The sequence below is a fragment of the Clarias gariepinus genome, chromosome 7, assembly GCF_024256425.1.
Source record: "Clarias gariepinus isolate MV-2021 ecotype Netherlands chromosome 7, CGAR_prim_01v2, whole genome shotgun sequence".
Taxonomy (NCBI): Eukaryota; Metazoa; Chordata; class Actinopteri; order Siluriformes; family Clariidae; genus Clarias; species Clarias gariepinus.
Genome location: NC_071106.1, coordinates 2,713,551 through 2,728,893, shown reverse-complemented (window position 1 = coordinate 2,728,893; position 15,343 = coordinate 2,713,551). Strand labels below are relative to the sequence as shown.

General features: G+C 42.2%; 1 protein-coding gene across 1 annotated transcript in view; it reads left to right on the top strand.

The window, feature by feature from the left end:
- The window catches only part of LOC128527601 (NACHT, LRR and PYD domains-containing protein 3-like), a 232,018-nt gene extending 217,035 nt beyond the window's left edge, over nt 1-14,983 (top strand). Inside the window, exons 17-19 of the mRNA XM_053500064.1 lie at nt 555-728; nt 9,206-9,376; nt 14,726-14,983. Coding sequence (XP_053356039.1) covers nt 555-728; nt 9,206-9,376; nt 14,726-14,891 — 511 coding nt within the window. The 3' untranslated portion in view covers nt 14,892-14,983. The remainder of the gene's footprint in view (nt 1-554; nt 729-9,205; nt 9,377-14,725) is intronic.
- Nucleotides 14,984-15,343: the final 360 nt, after the last annotated feature.

Sequence of the window (15,343 nt, the reverse complement as noted above, 5' to 3'; positions counted from 1 at the left end):
GTGCCCTTATCTGTACAGTTTGTTTATTTTACTAGTTACATTTATTTTCTTTTGTATTTCATTTCTTTTATTAATATTTATTCCTTATATATATATATATAGTTTTTTTTTTTTTTTAAGGTCACCGGCGGTCGTATAAGCATTTCACTGCATATCGTACTGTGTATGACTGTATGTGACAAATAAAATTTGAATTTGAATTTGATATATTAGGAAAAAAAACCTCATAAATAAACGGTTTCTTGTTTTTCACATTTCTTTGAGCCTACATTCAGTACGAGGAAAATACTTAAGTTCTTTTAAAATCGGATACTTTATAACTTTTACTCAAGTCTTATTGTAATTGGTGACTTGGAGTCATTTTTACAGTAAGGTATCTGTACTTTTACTCAAGTATGGTTTTCAGGTACTCTTTACACCTCTGTGTAGCTGATACAGCCGGATACAGATACACATTAAAATCAGAAACTGAATCACAGCTAAAGCACATAACCATCAGTTCCTTGTTGTTTCCATACACAGTTATTAATGTGCTGATGTTATTTACTCTACAGGTTGTTAAAAAGTGCTGATGCAGAGGAAGCCTGCAAGTGTCTCACTAACATTGTAGGTAAAAACCCGTTACTGCACAAGGAGCTGGACCTGAACTACAGTACAACTAAAGACATTAAAGTGAATCAGCTCTCGGCTTTGCTGCAGGATCCACATTACAGACTGCAGAAACTCACGTAAGACACAACTCTACATGTGGGGATCGAACCGAGTGTAAACAGTTAAACACTTTTCTCCTAACATTCGAGGACATTTAGATAAATTTACTATAGATAGTGATGTAATGGCTGATTTGTAGGTGTACATCTGATTTCATATTTTTGTTTTTATACATCAACACAATGGATTTTACATGGAACTTTAATTTAAAATAAACATAAATGAGGATGGGTTCCCTGTTGAGTCTGGTTCCTCTCAAGGTTTCTTCCTATTACCATCTCAGGGAGTTTTTCCTTGCCACTGTCGCCCTCGGCTTGCTCACCAGGGACAAACTGACCATTTTGATTCATACAAATTCACATTTCATACAAACTTAAATAATTCTTTTGACTATGTAAAGCTGCTTTGCGGCAATGAAAATTGAAAATATAATGAATACAATGAATACAATAAAATGAAAATAAATAAAATTGAATTGAATAAATATTACACTAACTCTTTATAAATGATAGAAATGAAAATAAGTGCCTCTATTTTCACAAGCTCAAAAGTAATGGGAAAACTTAGTACAGAAACAAAAATGCTCATAGTGAATTGCTTATAGCAATTTTGGTCCTACTTTTATGAGTAGGATTAACAGCAATGAAATAAAATTTTTTAATGTAATTTTTTTTGTATAAAATTTTATTTGTATAGTCCTTTTAAAAATTGTCATTGCCGCAAAGCAGCTTTACACAATCCAAAATTATGGAAATGTGTGTGAAATGTGAAAAATGTGTATGAATCAAAATGATTAGATCGTCCCAACATTCATTCATCGACATTCTTAAAATGTGAGATCACTCCTATCTCTATCAAAATGTAGGAGAGCTCCAGAGGTCCTAACTGGTTAGTAGTAGTGAGGAAATGGTGTTTAGGTAGAGACACGTGCGGAGGAGAGACGTTTTGATAACACAGAGAGACATAGAGGACATAAATGATACCTTTGGACGAACATGGAATACTTTTTTAGTAACACATCACATGCGGTCTATAACTGGTTCTTTAACACATTTGGTATTCTGTCACCACAGGTGAATGCTACTTTACATTTTTCAGTAACAGCGAAGATGCACCTTTGAAACAGTGATGATTTGGGTTTGGCACAGCCGACGATGTGGGAAATAATAAATCAAACTTTGCTATTACAGCACCACAGATCATGTGCAGGTTCCTACATTTCCCTCACATTATCCTGCTTTTATCACAAATTAGAATCAGGGCACTAACAAGGTAACTGACCCACACGGTGACGTGGAAAATGTGATGTACAAACTAGTGATAGAAAACTGATTGTGCAAATATCACCAGCATTCTGATTTAGTTTTTATTTTCCCCACCCAGATCCGTCCAGATCCTCCACCTGGTTTCCAGTGTTGTTGGTTGGTGTAGACTGTGTGTGATTTTTCCTTTTGTAATCTGTGATGGTCTGGATGCTTTTTCACATTCTTCATGGATTAGTGTTACTATTAATGTCCTCTTCTATCTGAGGTTTGTAGTTGCATTTTTCAGACCTGATGTCTCTTTTGAGGTTTGCGCAGACAGTGCTGCAGGCTGAGAGATCTCATGATTTGAAGGTCATGTCTCAAATTTAAAATCAGATGTTTGACTTCGCTGTTCGTCCATGGATCCTCATTTGGGTCACTCAGATGCTTTTGCTAACGATATTTTCAGCACAGTGGTTAATGTAAGACAGTGCAGATGAAGTGTCCACCTCCAGGTCTGTCTCATGGACAATTGTATTCCATTCTGTATATTCAAAACATAAGTTCTAGTGCTAGCTTAGCATGTGGCAGCATGTATAATGCCATGACAACAGTGACTGTATGTTCCCTAGGCGAGTGAAACGGTCAGAAATAAAGCATTAAATATTCCAAGTATGGAGAGCAGAATGTAGGAGTGTGTTCATGTTGGTGCATCATGTTTCATTAATGTAAACACAGAGCTCTGTCGGCACGATGAAGTGAGCGGCCTGCTGGCTCCACTGTGGTATTCAGTATGTTGTGGTTCAGCCATGTCTCCATAAAAATCTAAATACAGCCTCGTTTATGGTCCTCTGTGTAGCGATGGTCAGTCTGAGCTTTTGTTAGCAACTGATCTTACATTATTTATTTATTTATTTATTTATGCCCAGGCAGTGTATCAACCCTCTCTCTCTCTCTCTCTCTCTCTCTCCTGCAGACTCCGTAATCAAAATCATGTTTAGTATTTAATAAATTGTACAGTTGAGTTTTGTATTATAACCCTAATGGTTATGTTTTTAGTTCTCACCCAGTCATATGAGTCTGGTAAAAACAGAAGAATGTGTGAATGAAGAGCACAAACCACAGTTTAATATAGTAGTTTATAATACTACTTTAGTCATTTCTATATCTTTCATTTCTCTGTTGGACTAAACAGTATTTTCTCTCTGCAGACTGTGTGAGAGTGTAAGTGTGAAATCCATCACTGATGTGGTTTCAGCTCTCTGTACAAATCCATCACACATCAGAGAGCTGAATCTAATGAAGTGTAAACTAGGAGACTCAGGAGTGGAGAAGCTCTGTGATCTACTGAAGAAACACGAGTGTAAACTGGAGACACTGCTGTGAGTAACTCAGTGATGTGATGAAACAGCTTTACAAACAGTAAAGCAGTAACAATTACAAAGCTCTCACCAACACTAACAAGTAATGTCTAACTAACATGTCTAACCTGCTGTTTAGATCTGATTTATTATCAGTAAATAAGGATTTATTTGAGGAGGATGTGGGATTAGGAACAAGTAGTGAGAGGTAGACACTCACTAAAGGACACCAAAAAAACATCCACACTGGACGTCTCATGACCAACCAAATTTGTTATGTGTTAGATCTTAAGATGTCCACAGAGAGACATATTTTCCATTGACAGATCAGAACTTCACAAGGACATTTAGATTACATTCAGAATTAGTTAGAAAGACATTTATTTATAGATGTATATTGGACATTCAGGTTAAAATTTCTTTTTGTCCTGTGTAGGACAATTTTATTATTGTAGCTATCAGTAATTTAGAAAACTCTTAATGTGGACATTAAATTTATAAATAAACACCAATATTTACTAAATTAATGACAAATGCATTTATTTTAAGCACTGCTGTTCCAACATTCATGACCAATTACTTTAAACAGGTTCAGAGATATTTAAAGTGGTACACACATCTTCAGCAAATGAACACAATTCAAAAATAAAACAATAAAAAATATATATGATAAATATAATAGTACATTACTAAGTCCTACTGAATTTATTTCTTTAGCAGATTACAAAATCTGAAAATGATCAATACCCAGTGGTGGATGAAGTACATGAATCCTGTACTTGAGTAAAAGCAGAGATCCCCTCGGTAAAATATTACTCCAGTAAAAGTCCTTCATTTACATTACTACTGTCAGGAGCTGGTCACGGAAAGGCGTGATGTCCGTCGGTGCGTAGAGGCGGATCCAGACGCAGGTGCAGGAACGAGGCGTTGACTGGTCGAGGATGAGTAAGAGCGTGCAGAGCAGAGAAATCCGCCGGTGCTGAAATCGTGCCGCGAGCGTGACGCTGGGTCAAAGTCAGGGAGAGAGCGCGTTGAATGGTGAATCAGAAAATCCGTCAGCGTGGTGTTTGTGCTGGAACGTGAAGATAAGCCGTAGTCGTGGAAGCGCGCGTTGGGTCGTAAGCTGTGAAGTCCGTCAGCGTGATGACTGTGCCGAGACGTGAAGATAAGCCGTGGTCGTGGAGGCGCGCGTTGGGTCGGGAGCCGTGTAATCCGTCAGCGTAGTAATCAAATCAGAATCGACAGGCGAGGAGAGGAAAAAACGAGAATCGGAAACAAACTTGGCAACGTGAGGGCTATCAAAGTAAACGCGAGAAAACTGGTACGAGAGACACAATAATCTGGCAAAGATCCAGTGCGCTGCGCTTCCTTATAAGCACAGAGAAATCAGCGCTGAATGAGAAACCGGTGTGCAGGCGGGGCGGAGCGGGGGCGTGGAAGTGACATGACAGCGTGGGAAAACAAGGGCGCGTGATGAGGAGCTTGACAGCGTGGGAACGGAAATGTCAACTGACAGGAGCGGTCTTAGATCAGCGCGGAGCGCTGAGAGCATGACAACTACTTGTGAAAAAGTAAAGAATTTCTCACCTTCAAATGTACTTGAGTATCAAAATTAAAAGTCCTGTGATTTATTATGGTTTTATTGTTATTTTATTACTTTTGTGATTAGACACTCGCTTAAATTACTTGTTGTAACGGCCTTTGTGTCACTCTGGGCACAGATCTGTTAATACAGTGTGTTCAGAAAGTCTCTCCACAACGGACATGTACAGAAGTAGTAGTGTGTTGATGCGCTCTTGTTTGGCTCCACCAGTCTGCTGTACGTATCCAAGGAGTTCTTTCCTTTACATTGGCCGTGTATTTTTGTGTGAAAATGTTAACCATCGAAGAACGTGTTTTTGTAGTGGAGCGCGTTTTTAAAGCTGGAGATAAAAACTCAGATTTAGTTTGTGGGAAATTTCAAGCTTAATGGACAACTGATGACGCGTCGCAGCTGGGATATGTGGAAAGTGGGGTGAATCCGTCGCATGGACAAGGGGAGAAGAAGTCGGACAGCTATACAGGACAGGATAATCAACATGGGTTGATTATCCTGGTTATCGTAAAAGGACCGACAAAACGGGGGGAGAGTTTACGTGAAAGAGTCTTCAAGGGGATGTCCTTTGTGGCGAGCATGACTCGGTCTCCCACACGGTACTTGGGGGCTTGGGTCCGCCTGTTTCTTGTAAGAGGAGATGGCACGTAGTAAGGTTCGTCTAGCGCATAGCCACGTTTGCCTGCAGCAGCGGACGAAGTGTTGGGCTGATGGGGTCTCTACCTTTATTTCTGTGTGGAGGTTATTAGCCTAAGCAGCACTGGAACGGGGACAAGCCTGTCAAAGCGGAGGGCAGAGAGTTGTGGGCATATTCGACCCAAGGGAGAAACTTGCTCCAGGTGGTAGAGTCCCGGGTCGTCATGCAGCGGAGAGAGACCTCTAACGCTTGGTTCATACGCTCAGTCTGTCCATTGGACTGGGGATGGAAACCTGACGATAGGCTAGGAGTGGCCCCGACGAGCTTGCAGAACGTGCCCCAAAACCGAGAGGTGAACTGTGGGCCCCGGTCTGATACTATGTCCGTGGGGAGGCCATAAAGCCGAAATACATGGAGGACGAGTAGTTCTGCGGTCTCCTTGACAGATGGCAACTTCGGAAGGGGCACGAGGTGCACCGATTTGGAGAATCGGTCTACGATGGTCATGATACAGTTGTTCCCGTCGGAAGAGGGTAGGCTGGTGACAAAATCCACCGCAATGTGGGACCAAGGGCGTCGGGGAGCCGGTAGAGGTCTGAGAAGGCCAGCAGTCGGCCGGTTGTCCTTTCCAGATGTCACAGGCTGCCATGAATCTGGGCACGTCCCTCCTCAACGTGGACCACCAGAATCGTTGCTGGACGATGTAGAGAGTTCGAGCAGTGCCTGGGTGACAAGATAGCTTGGATCCGTGGGCCCACTCCAGAACTTGAGCACAGGCGAGGGGAAACGAAGAGACGGTTGGGTGCGACATCACTAGGTCCGGGCTCCTGGGTTAGGGCCTGCCGAATCTTGCTCTCTATGTCCAGTTCCATGGCGACGATGAGGCAGTGGGACGGGAGGATAGTATCTTCCGACGTGGGCTCCTGGGAGGGTGAAAACTGGCGTGAGAGGGCGTCTGGCTTGGAATTCCTTGAGCCTGGCCGGTAGGACAGGGTGAAATTAAACCTGGAGAAAAATAGTGACCATCTGGCTTGGCAAGCATTGAGTCTCTTGGCAGTGCGTAGATACTCCAGGTTCTTATGGTCGGTCCACACTAGAAATGGGAGCTCAGTCCCCTCTAGCCAGTGTCTCCACTCCTCCAGGGCTAGCTTGATGGCCAAGAGTTCTCGGTCTCCCACGTTATAGTTCTTCTCAGCTGGGGTTAGCCGACGGGAGTAGAATGCGCATGGGTGCATCTTGTTGTCTTGGGTGGACCTTTGGGAGAGGAACCCACCAACCCCAGTATTGGAGGTGTCAACCTCCACCACAAACTGAAGAGATGGGTCAGGGATAGTGAGGATGGGAGCGGAGGTAAATCTTTGCTTGAGTTTAGCAAAGGCTTGATCGGCTTCCTTATCCCAGCGGAACCGGGTCTTTGTGGAGGTTAGCGAGGTCAGGGGAGCGGCGATGGTGCTGAAACCTCGTATGAAGCGGCGGTAGAAGTTGGCAAACCCCAGGAACCGTTGGAGGTCTCGCCGTTAGGTTGGTGTGGGCCAGTGGACCAGCTAGTGACAGCCTGGACCTTGGCTGGTTCCATCTCCAACATGGACGGGGAGATGACAAACCCAAGGAAGGTGGTGGAGGATGTGTGGAACTCACACTTCTCCGATTTGACATAGAGGTTGTTCTCTAAGAGTCTCTGGAGGACCTGACGAACGTGGTGACGATGTTCCTCCAGTCCTTGGGAGAAAATTAAAATGTCATCCAGGTAAACGAATACAAAGGAGTTGAGGAAGTTGCAGAGAACATCATTAATGAGAGATTGGAAGACGGCGGGAGCGTTAGTGAGGCCAAAGGGGACCACCAGATATTCATAATGTCCCATAGGGGTGTTAAAGGCTGTCTTCCACTCGTCTCCCTCACGGATACGGACAAGGTGGTAAGCATTCCGTAGGTCAAGTTTCGTAAACGTGTCGGCCCCCTGGAGCAGTTCGAAGGCGGTCACCATGTGTGGAAGTGGATAGCAGTTCCTGACGGTAATTTCGTTGAGGCCCCTGTAATCTATGCATGGACGAAGGGACCCGTCTTTTTTTTTCACGAAGAAAAAGCCTGCCCCTGCAGGAGAGGAGGATGGGCGGATGATTCCGGCAGCGAGGGCCTCTGTGATGTAGGTGTTCATGGATTCTCTCTCTTGGCGAGACAAGGAGTACAGTTGGCCTTTGGGCGGAGAGGTGCCGGGAAGAAGGTCGATGGGGCAGTCGTACGGGCGATAAGGAGGAAGCGACATGGCTCGGGTCTTGCTAAAGACCTGATGGAGGTCGTGATAATGAGCAGGGACGTTGGCGATATCTGGGGTGTACTCGGCCTTGGCGGTGGTAGAAAGTGTAGGGAGTGCAGAGTGAAGACATGACGTGGCGCAAGAGGGGCTCCAACCCGTGATCACATGTTTGATCCAGTCAAGTGGGAACGGAAATGTCAACTGACAGGAGCGGTTTAGATCAGCGCGGAGCGCTGAGAGCATGACAACTACTTGTAAAAAAAGTAAAGAATTTCTCATCTTTAAATGTACTTGAGTATCAAAATTAAAAGTCCTTCACTTACATTTCTACTTGTGAAAAAGTTAATAATTTCTCACCTTCAAATGTACTTGAGTATCAAAATTAAAAGTCCTGTGATTTATTATGGTTTTATTGTTATTTTATTACTTTTGTGATTAGACACTCGCTTAAATTACTTGTTGTAACGGCCTTTGTGTCACTCTGGGCACAGATCTGTTAATACAGTGTGTTCTGTATTAACCACAGTGGACACGTACAGTAGTAGTAGTGTGTTGACGCGCTCTTGTTTGGCTCCACCAGTCTGCTGTACATATCCAAGGAGTTCTTTCCTTTACATTGGGCGTGTATTTTGGTGTGAAAATGTTAACCATCGAAGAACGTGTTTTTGTAGTGGAGCGCGTTTTTAAAGCTGGAGATAAAAACTCAGATTTAGTTTGTGGGAAATTTCAAGCAGCTTTTCCAGACACAAGAATACGACATCGCGACCCTGTGTGAGATTTAATAATAAATACATGAGTGAGAATAATAATAATGAGTTTCATTAAACTGTGGGTTTTTAAACAAGAAGAAACGTTCACAAACGCACCCATTTCCAGAGACATAATTTGGGCAAATATAGATTATATCACAGGAGTTGTAATAAAAATCAAGACATTTTTATGCTGTAATTCATGAACACGTGTGGGTCACACCACGTCACCATGAGCTTACTCATCATCTTTTTACTTTATAATTAATAGTTTATTTTACATTTCTAAGAGTCAAAATCCATCACATTAACAGTCATTAACTTTAAATTACTGTCCGTTTATAATTTATTTTATAAGTTTATAAATTATTAATCATTTAAAATGTTTTTTTTTCTTTGTATTAAAATAACATTGAATTGAAACATCAAAATCACATTTAGTATTTAATAAATTGTACAGTTGAGGTTTGTATTATAACCCTAATGGTTATGTTTTTTAGTTCTCACCCAGTCATATGAGTCTGGTAAAAACAGAAGAATGTGTGTATGAAGAGCACAAACCACAGTTTAATATAGTAGTTTATAATACTACTTTAGTCATTTCTATATCTTTCCTTTCTCTGTTGGACTAAACAGTATTTTCTCTCTGCAGACTGTGTAAGAGTGTAAGTGTGAAATCCTGCACTGATGTGGTTTCAGCTCTCTGTACAAATCCGTCACACATCAGAGAGCTGGATTTGAGTGGGTGTGAACTAGAAGACTCAGGAGTGGAGAAGCTCTGTGATTTACTGAAGAAACACGAGTGTAAACTGGAGACACTGAGGTGAGTCTGTCAAAAACAGAAGAATGTATATAAGATTGAAGAACACAAACCAGAGATTTAGAAATGTGTTTGTAATATTACTCGAGCCATTTCTCTGTCTATATTTATTACATTATTATATTTTTCAAACTATATAAACCAGACTGGTTATTAGATTTAAGGATTCTTATGTGATGTGGATTTTTATAATAAGGGAGGGTGTGGCCTAAGGTTATTAACAGCCTCTAGCAAGGTGTGTATAACTATTAGACAGCTTCTTTTCCTTAGGCAAAATGGGACAAAAAGAGATTTAATTAACACCAAAAAGTAAAACATGTCCAGAAGCACAAGGTGTCAAGACAAGTTAGAACTTTTTTTTTTCAGATGTTTTATAGACAGATGAATTGAGTATGATTTATGATGGACCAGATGGATGGGCCTGTGGCTGGATCACTAATGGACACACGGCACCATTTTAAGACTCCGTCCACACGAAGCCGGTGCGTTCCCTATCTGATAATTTTTTTCCCTCGTTCTAAAAAAAATTGCGTAAACACGGCGTCGTCTCAAGAAATACCTGCGTACACACGAAACCACTGAAAACGGTGTAGTATATATGCCAGACCAGTATGGGGCGCTGTAATTCTGCCATAGAGATACACTATACACGGAGAAGAAGACTTTGAGCATGCGCATAACCTTGCATACGAACCAAGATGGTGTTGTCCATTATCGCTTGTTGCAGTTGCATAGAAGCAATAGATTTTGTTGTAATAAAGCTAGCAGGCTTTGTAGCAACACGAACACAATCATGTAGTCCGCCATTATTGTTGTTGCTGTTATGTGTGACGCAGCCGACAACTCCCAAACCTACTGCTAGTTTCTAGAAGACATTTTCTTTAAACAGTGGAACAGGAAGAAGTCTGCATCATTGAGGTAGGACATTGCACAGAGTTCCATCACATGCATACAAGTACTCTATTGCTTGGCTGCCAGTAAAGGCCTCAAAGTCGACACAATGACCCCCCCCCCCCCCCTTCCTCACTTTACTTTTTTTATTTCGAGTTGTTCGTTTGTTATAATTAATCTTGATATTTAAAATCAATTTAAATCAAGTAAGACAGAAAGATTATTTAGTTACTACATTAATAGTAGCCCAATAATTGTGCAAATGTAAGTATCCCCTTGAGTAAGGCCAAAACTCTCTCATCCTTTGTTAATAAACATTCATTTTAAATTGACTGAGAGCAGTGTATTTTTCATCAATAAAATTGATACTTGGGAATATAACTTCTCTAATACAACGTCTAATAATTGACTAATTGTGCGCACACACATCTTTTACACAAAACTAAATATATATAATCCAGATTTTCTTGTAGTCTTGAGGAATAGTTTTCTAGGCTTTCTGAAGGATTTTTTATCTCTCATTTTCGGTCCAGTTCCTGTACCTGAGCAGGTTCTGAGTTATTAAGCCACACAGTGACCTATGAATCATTCAAGCATAAAAAATAATAATCAGATGAACAGATGATCAGGCGGTGATTAGTTTACTGCTGATGCTGAATGCTGAGTGGTTTGAACAGACGAGAGGTGAAATGAGGTCTCTGCTGAGGATGTTACATAAACAAGTTGGATCATGGTGCTTGATGGGTTTTGCAAATGCACTTGACAATACTGTTCTTGCAAGAACTGTTCCGGGACAGCTGACCTTCATGTCTTAAAATAACAGCCGACTGTTGTTGTTGTTCTTCTTTCTTTGTCTTTCGGCTGTTCCCTTTCAGGGGTCGCCACAGCGAATCATTTGCCTCTATCTAACCCTATCCTCTGCATCCTCTTCTCTCACACCAACTAACTTCATGTCCTCTTTCACTGCATCCATAAATCTCCTCTTTGGTCTTCCCCTAGACCTCCTGCCTGGCAGTTCCAACCTCAGCATCCTTCTACCGATATATTCACAATCTCTCCTCTGAACATGTCCAAACCACCTCAATCTGGCCTCTCTGACTTTATCTCCAAAACATCTAACGTGGGTTGACCCTCTGATAAACTCATTCTTAATCCTATCCATCCTTGTCACTCCCAAAAAGAACCTCAACATCTTCAGCTCTGCTACCTCCAACTCTGCCTCCTGTCTTTTCTTCAGCGCCACTGTCTCTAAGCCGTAGAGCATCGCTGGTCTCACCACTGTCCTGTACACCTTTCCTTTCATTCTCGCTGATACTCTTTTATTGCACAACACACCTGACACTTTTCTCCACCCATTCCACCCTGCCTGTACCCGCCTCTTCACCTCCTTTGAACACTCTCCGTTGCTCTGGACCGTTGACCCTAAGTACTTAAAATCCTGCACCTTCTTTACCTCTGCTCCCTGTAGCCTCACCGATCCTCCTGGGTCCCTCTCATTCACACACATGTATTCCGTCTTGCTGCGGCTAACCTTCATTCCTCTGCTTTCCAGAGCATACCTCCACCTCTTCAAATTTTCCTCCACCTGTTCCCTGCTCTCGCTACAGAGCACGATGTCATCTGCAAACATCATAGTCCATGGGGACTCCTGTCTTACCTTATCACTCCTGGACATCCTCATTCCACCACCAAGTCTCCTTGTCCACTTTCCCCTTACCTGATGATACACCAAGTACCCTTCTACCTGTCTCCCTGATCACATTGGCTGTAGTTGTCCAGTCAACTGAAAGCACCTCCTGACCACCCATAGCCTGTCTCAACTCCTCCCTAAAGACTTCACAACATTCTTCCTTTCTCAGCTTCCTGCTCTCGCTACAGAGCACGATGTCATCTGCAAACATCATAGTCCATGGGGACTCCTGTCTTACCTCATCTGTCATCCTGTCCATCACCAGAGCAAACAAAAAGGGGCTTAGAGCCGATCCTTGATGCAGACCCACCTCCACCTTGAACTCTTCTGTCACACCTACAGCACATCTTACCACTGTCTTACAGCTCTCATACATGTCCTGCACCACTCTAACATACTTCTCTGCCACTCCAGACTTCCTCATACAATACCACAGCTCCTCTCTTGGCACCCTGTCATACGCTTTCTCTAAATCTAAAAAGACACAATGCAACTCCCTGTTATCTTCTCTATACTTCTCCGCCAGCATCCTCAAAGCAAATACTGCATCTGATGTACTCTTTCTAGGCATAAAACCATATTGCTGCTCACAAATGCTCACCTCTGCCCTTAACCTAGCTTCCACTACTCTTTCCCACAGCTTCATTGTCTGGCTCATTAGCTTTATACCTCTATAATTGCCACAGCTTTGCACATCTCCCTTGTTCTTAAAAATTGGCACCAATACACTTCTCCTCCATTCCTCTGGAATCCTCTCACTCTCCAAAATCTTGTTAAACAAACTTGTCAAAAACTCTACTGCCACCTCTCCTAAGCACTTCCATACCTCCACAGGTATGTCATCAGGACCAACAGCCTTTCCACTCTTCATCCTCTTCAACGCCCTTCTCACCTCACTTTTACCAATATTTGCTACTTCCTGTTCCACAACAGTCACCTCTTCTACTCTTTGTTCTCTTTCGTTTTCCTCATTCATCAACTCCTTAAAGTACTCCTTCCATCTTCCCATCACCCTCCTGGCGTCTGTCAGTACATTTCCATCTCTATCTTTAATCACTCTAACCTGCTGCACATCCTTACCATCTCTATCTCTCTGCCTTGCCAACCTGTACAGATCCCCCTCTCCCTCCTTACTGTCTAGCCTAGCATACAAGTCCTCATATGCTCTTTGTTTGGCATTTGCCACCTCTACCTTCACCTTACTCTGCATCTCCCTGTACTCCTGTCTACTCTCTTCAGTCCTCTCAGTGTCCCACTTCTTCTTAGCTAGCCTCTTTCCCTGTATACACTCCTGGACATCCTCATTCCACCACCAAGTCTCCTTGTCCACTTTCCCCTTACCTGATGATACACCAAGTACCCTTCTACCTGTCTCCCTGATCACATTGGCTGTAGTTGTCCAGTCAACTGAAAGCACCTCCTGACCACCCATAGCCTGTCTCAACTCCTCCTTAAAGACTTCACAACATTCTTCCTTTCTCAGCTTCCACCACTTTGTCCTCTGCTCTGCCTTTGTTCTCTTCGCCTTCCTCACCACCAGGGTTATTTTACACACCACCATTCTGTGTTGTCTGGCTACACTCTCCCCTACCAACACTTTGCAGTCACTGATCTCTTTCAGGTTACAACGTCGACACAAGATGTAGTCGACCTGAGTGCTTCTGCCTCCACTCTTACATGTCACCCTATGTTCCTGCCTCTTCTGGAAGAAAGTATTAACTACTGCCATTTCCATCCTCTTTGCAAAGTCCACCACCATCTGTCCTTCTACATTCCTGTCCTGAAGACCAAACCTGCCCATCACATTTTCATCACCTCTGTTCCCTTCCCCAACATGTCCATTGAAGTCTGCACCAATAACCATTCTTTCACCTCTGGGGATGCTCTGCATCACTTCATCTAACTCACTCCAGAATTTCTCCTTCTCTTTTAACTCACATCCTACCTGTGGGGCATAACCACTAACAACATTGAACATTATCCCTTCAATTTCCAGCTTCAGACTCATCACCCTATCTGATACTCTCTTCACCTCTAGAACATTCCTTACAAACTCCTCTTTTAGAATAACTCCTACTCGATTTCTTTTCCTATCCACACCATGGTAAAACAATTTGAACCCTGATCCTAAGCTTCTAGCCTTGCTACCTTTCCACCTGGTGTCCTGTACACACAGTATATCCACCTTTCTTCTCTGCATCATATCAACTAACTCTCTTCCCTTCCCTGTCATAGTCCCAACATTCAAAGTCCCTACTATCACTCCTAAACTCTTGCCTTTCCTCTTCTCTCTCTGCTTTCGAACACGCCTTCCTCCTCTCCTTCTTCGACCAACAGTAGCCCAATTTCCACCAGCACCCTGAAGGTCAACCAGTGGCGGTCGTTGTTAACCCGGGCCGCGACCGATCCGGTATGGGAATTATATTCTTGATTCGCATCGTTGATTTGGCAAATGTTTTACGTCGGATGCCCTTCCTGACACAACCCTCTGCATTTATCCAGACTTGGGACTGGCACAAGAAGACACTGGATTGCGCCCCCCCGTGGTTGCATTTGTTGTTAATTACCTAATTTTATAATTTTATAGTTTTGAAATAAAAAAAACAGTATTGCACTAGAATATAGAAAATAAATCACTAAACAAAGAAAATTTAACTATATGGTGTGTCCAAAGTTTTGATTGGTTCTGTACAGATATATATTACATGTGTGTCTATATCATTATTTATCCCTGTGAAGTAAATAATATATAAAAATGTTTCTCTCTGCAGGTTAATGAATTGCAGTATAACAGATAGACACTGTGCTGCTCTGACTGCTGCACTAAAGTTAAACTACTCACATCTAAAATATCTGGATCTGAGGGAGAATGAACTGGGAAATTCAGTCACACAACTCGAGGAATTTCTGCAGCGTTCAGGAGGACGACTAGAGTAAGTAAACTTAACACACAGACAGAGTAGTGCAGAATGTGTACTTTCTGTAGAATATAATGTAGCTGTAAGAGTGAAGTGAAAGAGGAATATAAATGCTCAAATCAGCAGCATGTTGGTGATCATACTTAGAGAAGCACATAGAATATACCTTTAGGAACTGAATTAAAACACAACAGTAATTTGTCACTTCATGATAATAACTATACAGTTCTGATTAAATAGAAGTGAACTTTCATCTGATCTGTTTCTGTTCTCCACAGAAATACCACTGCAGTTATATCTTTCAAGTTTATTTTTACTTTCATGTCATATTTCTTGTATTTATAAAGTTTAACTAAAAAAAAAGAGACACAGGGTACAAATTTGAAACATGTTTTTTCTGTTTGGATTTTTACAGACATAACTCCTCCAGAAGTGAAATTAAACATTCATCTGATGGGAGAAAGAAAGCAG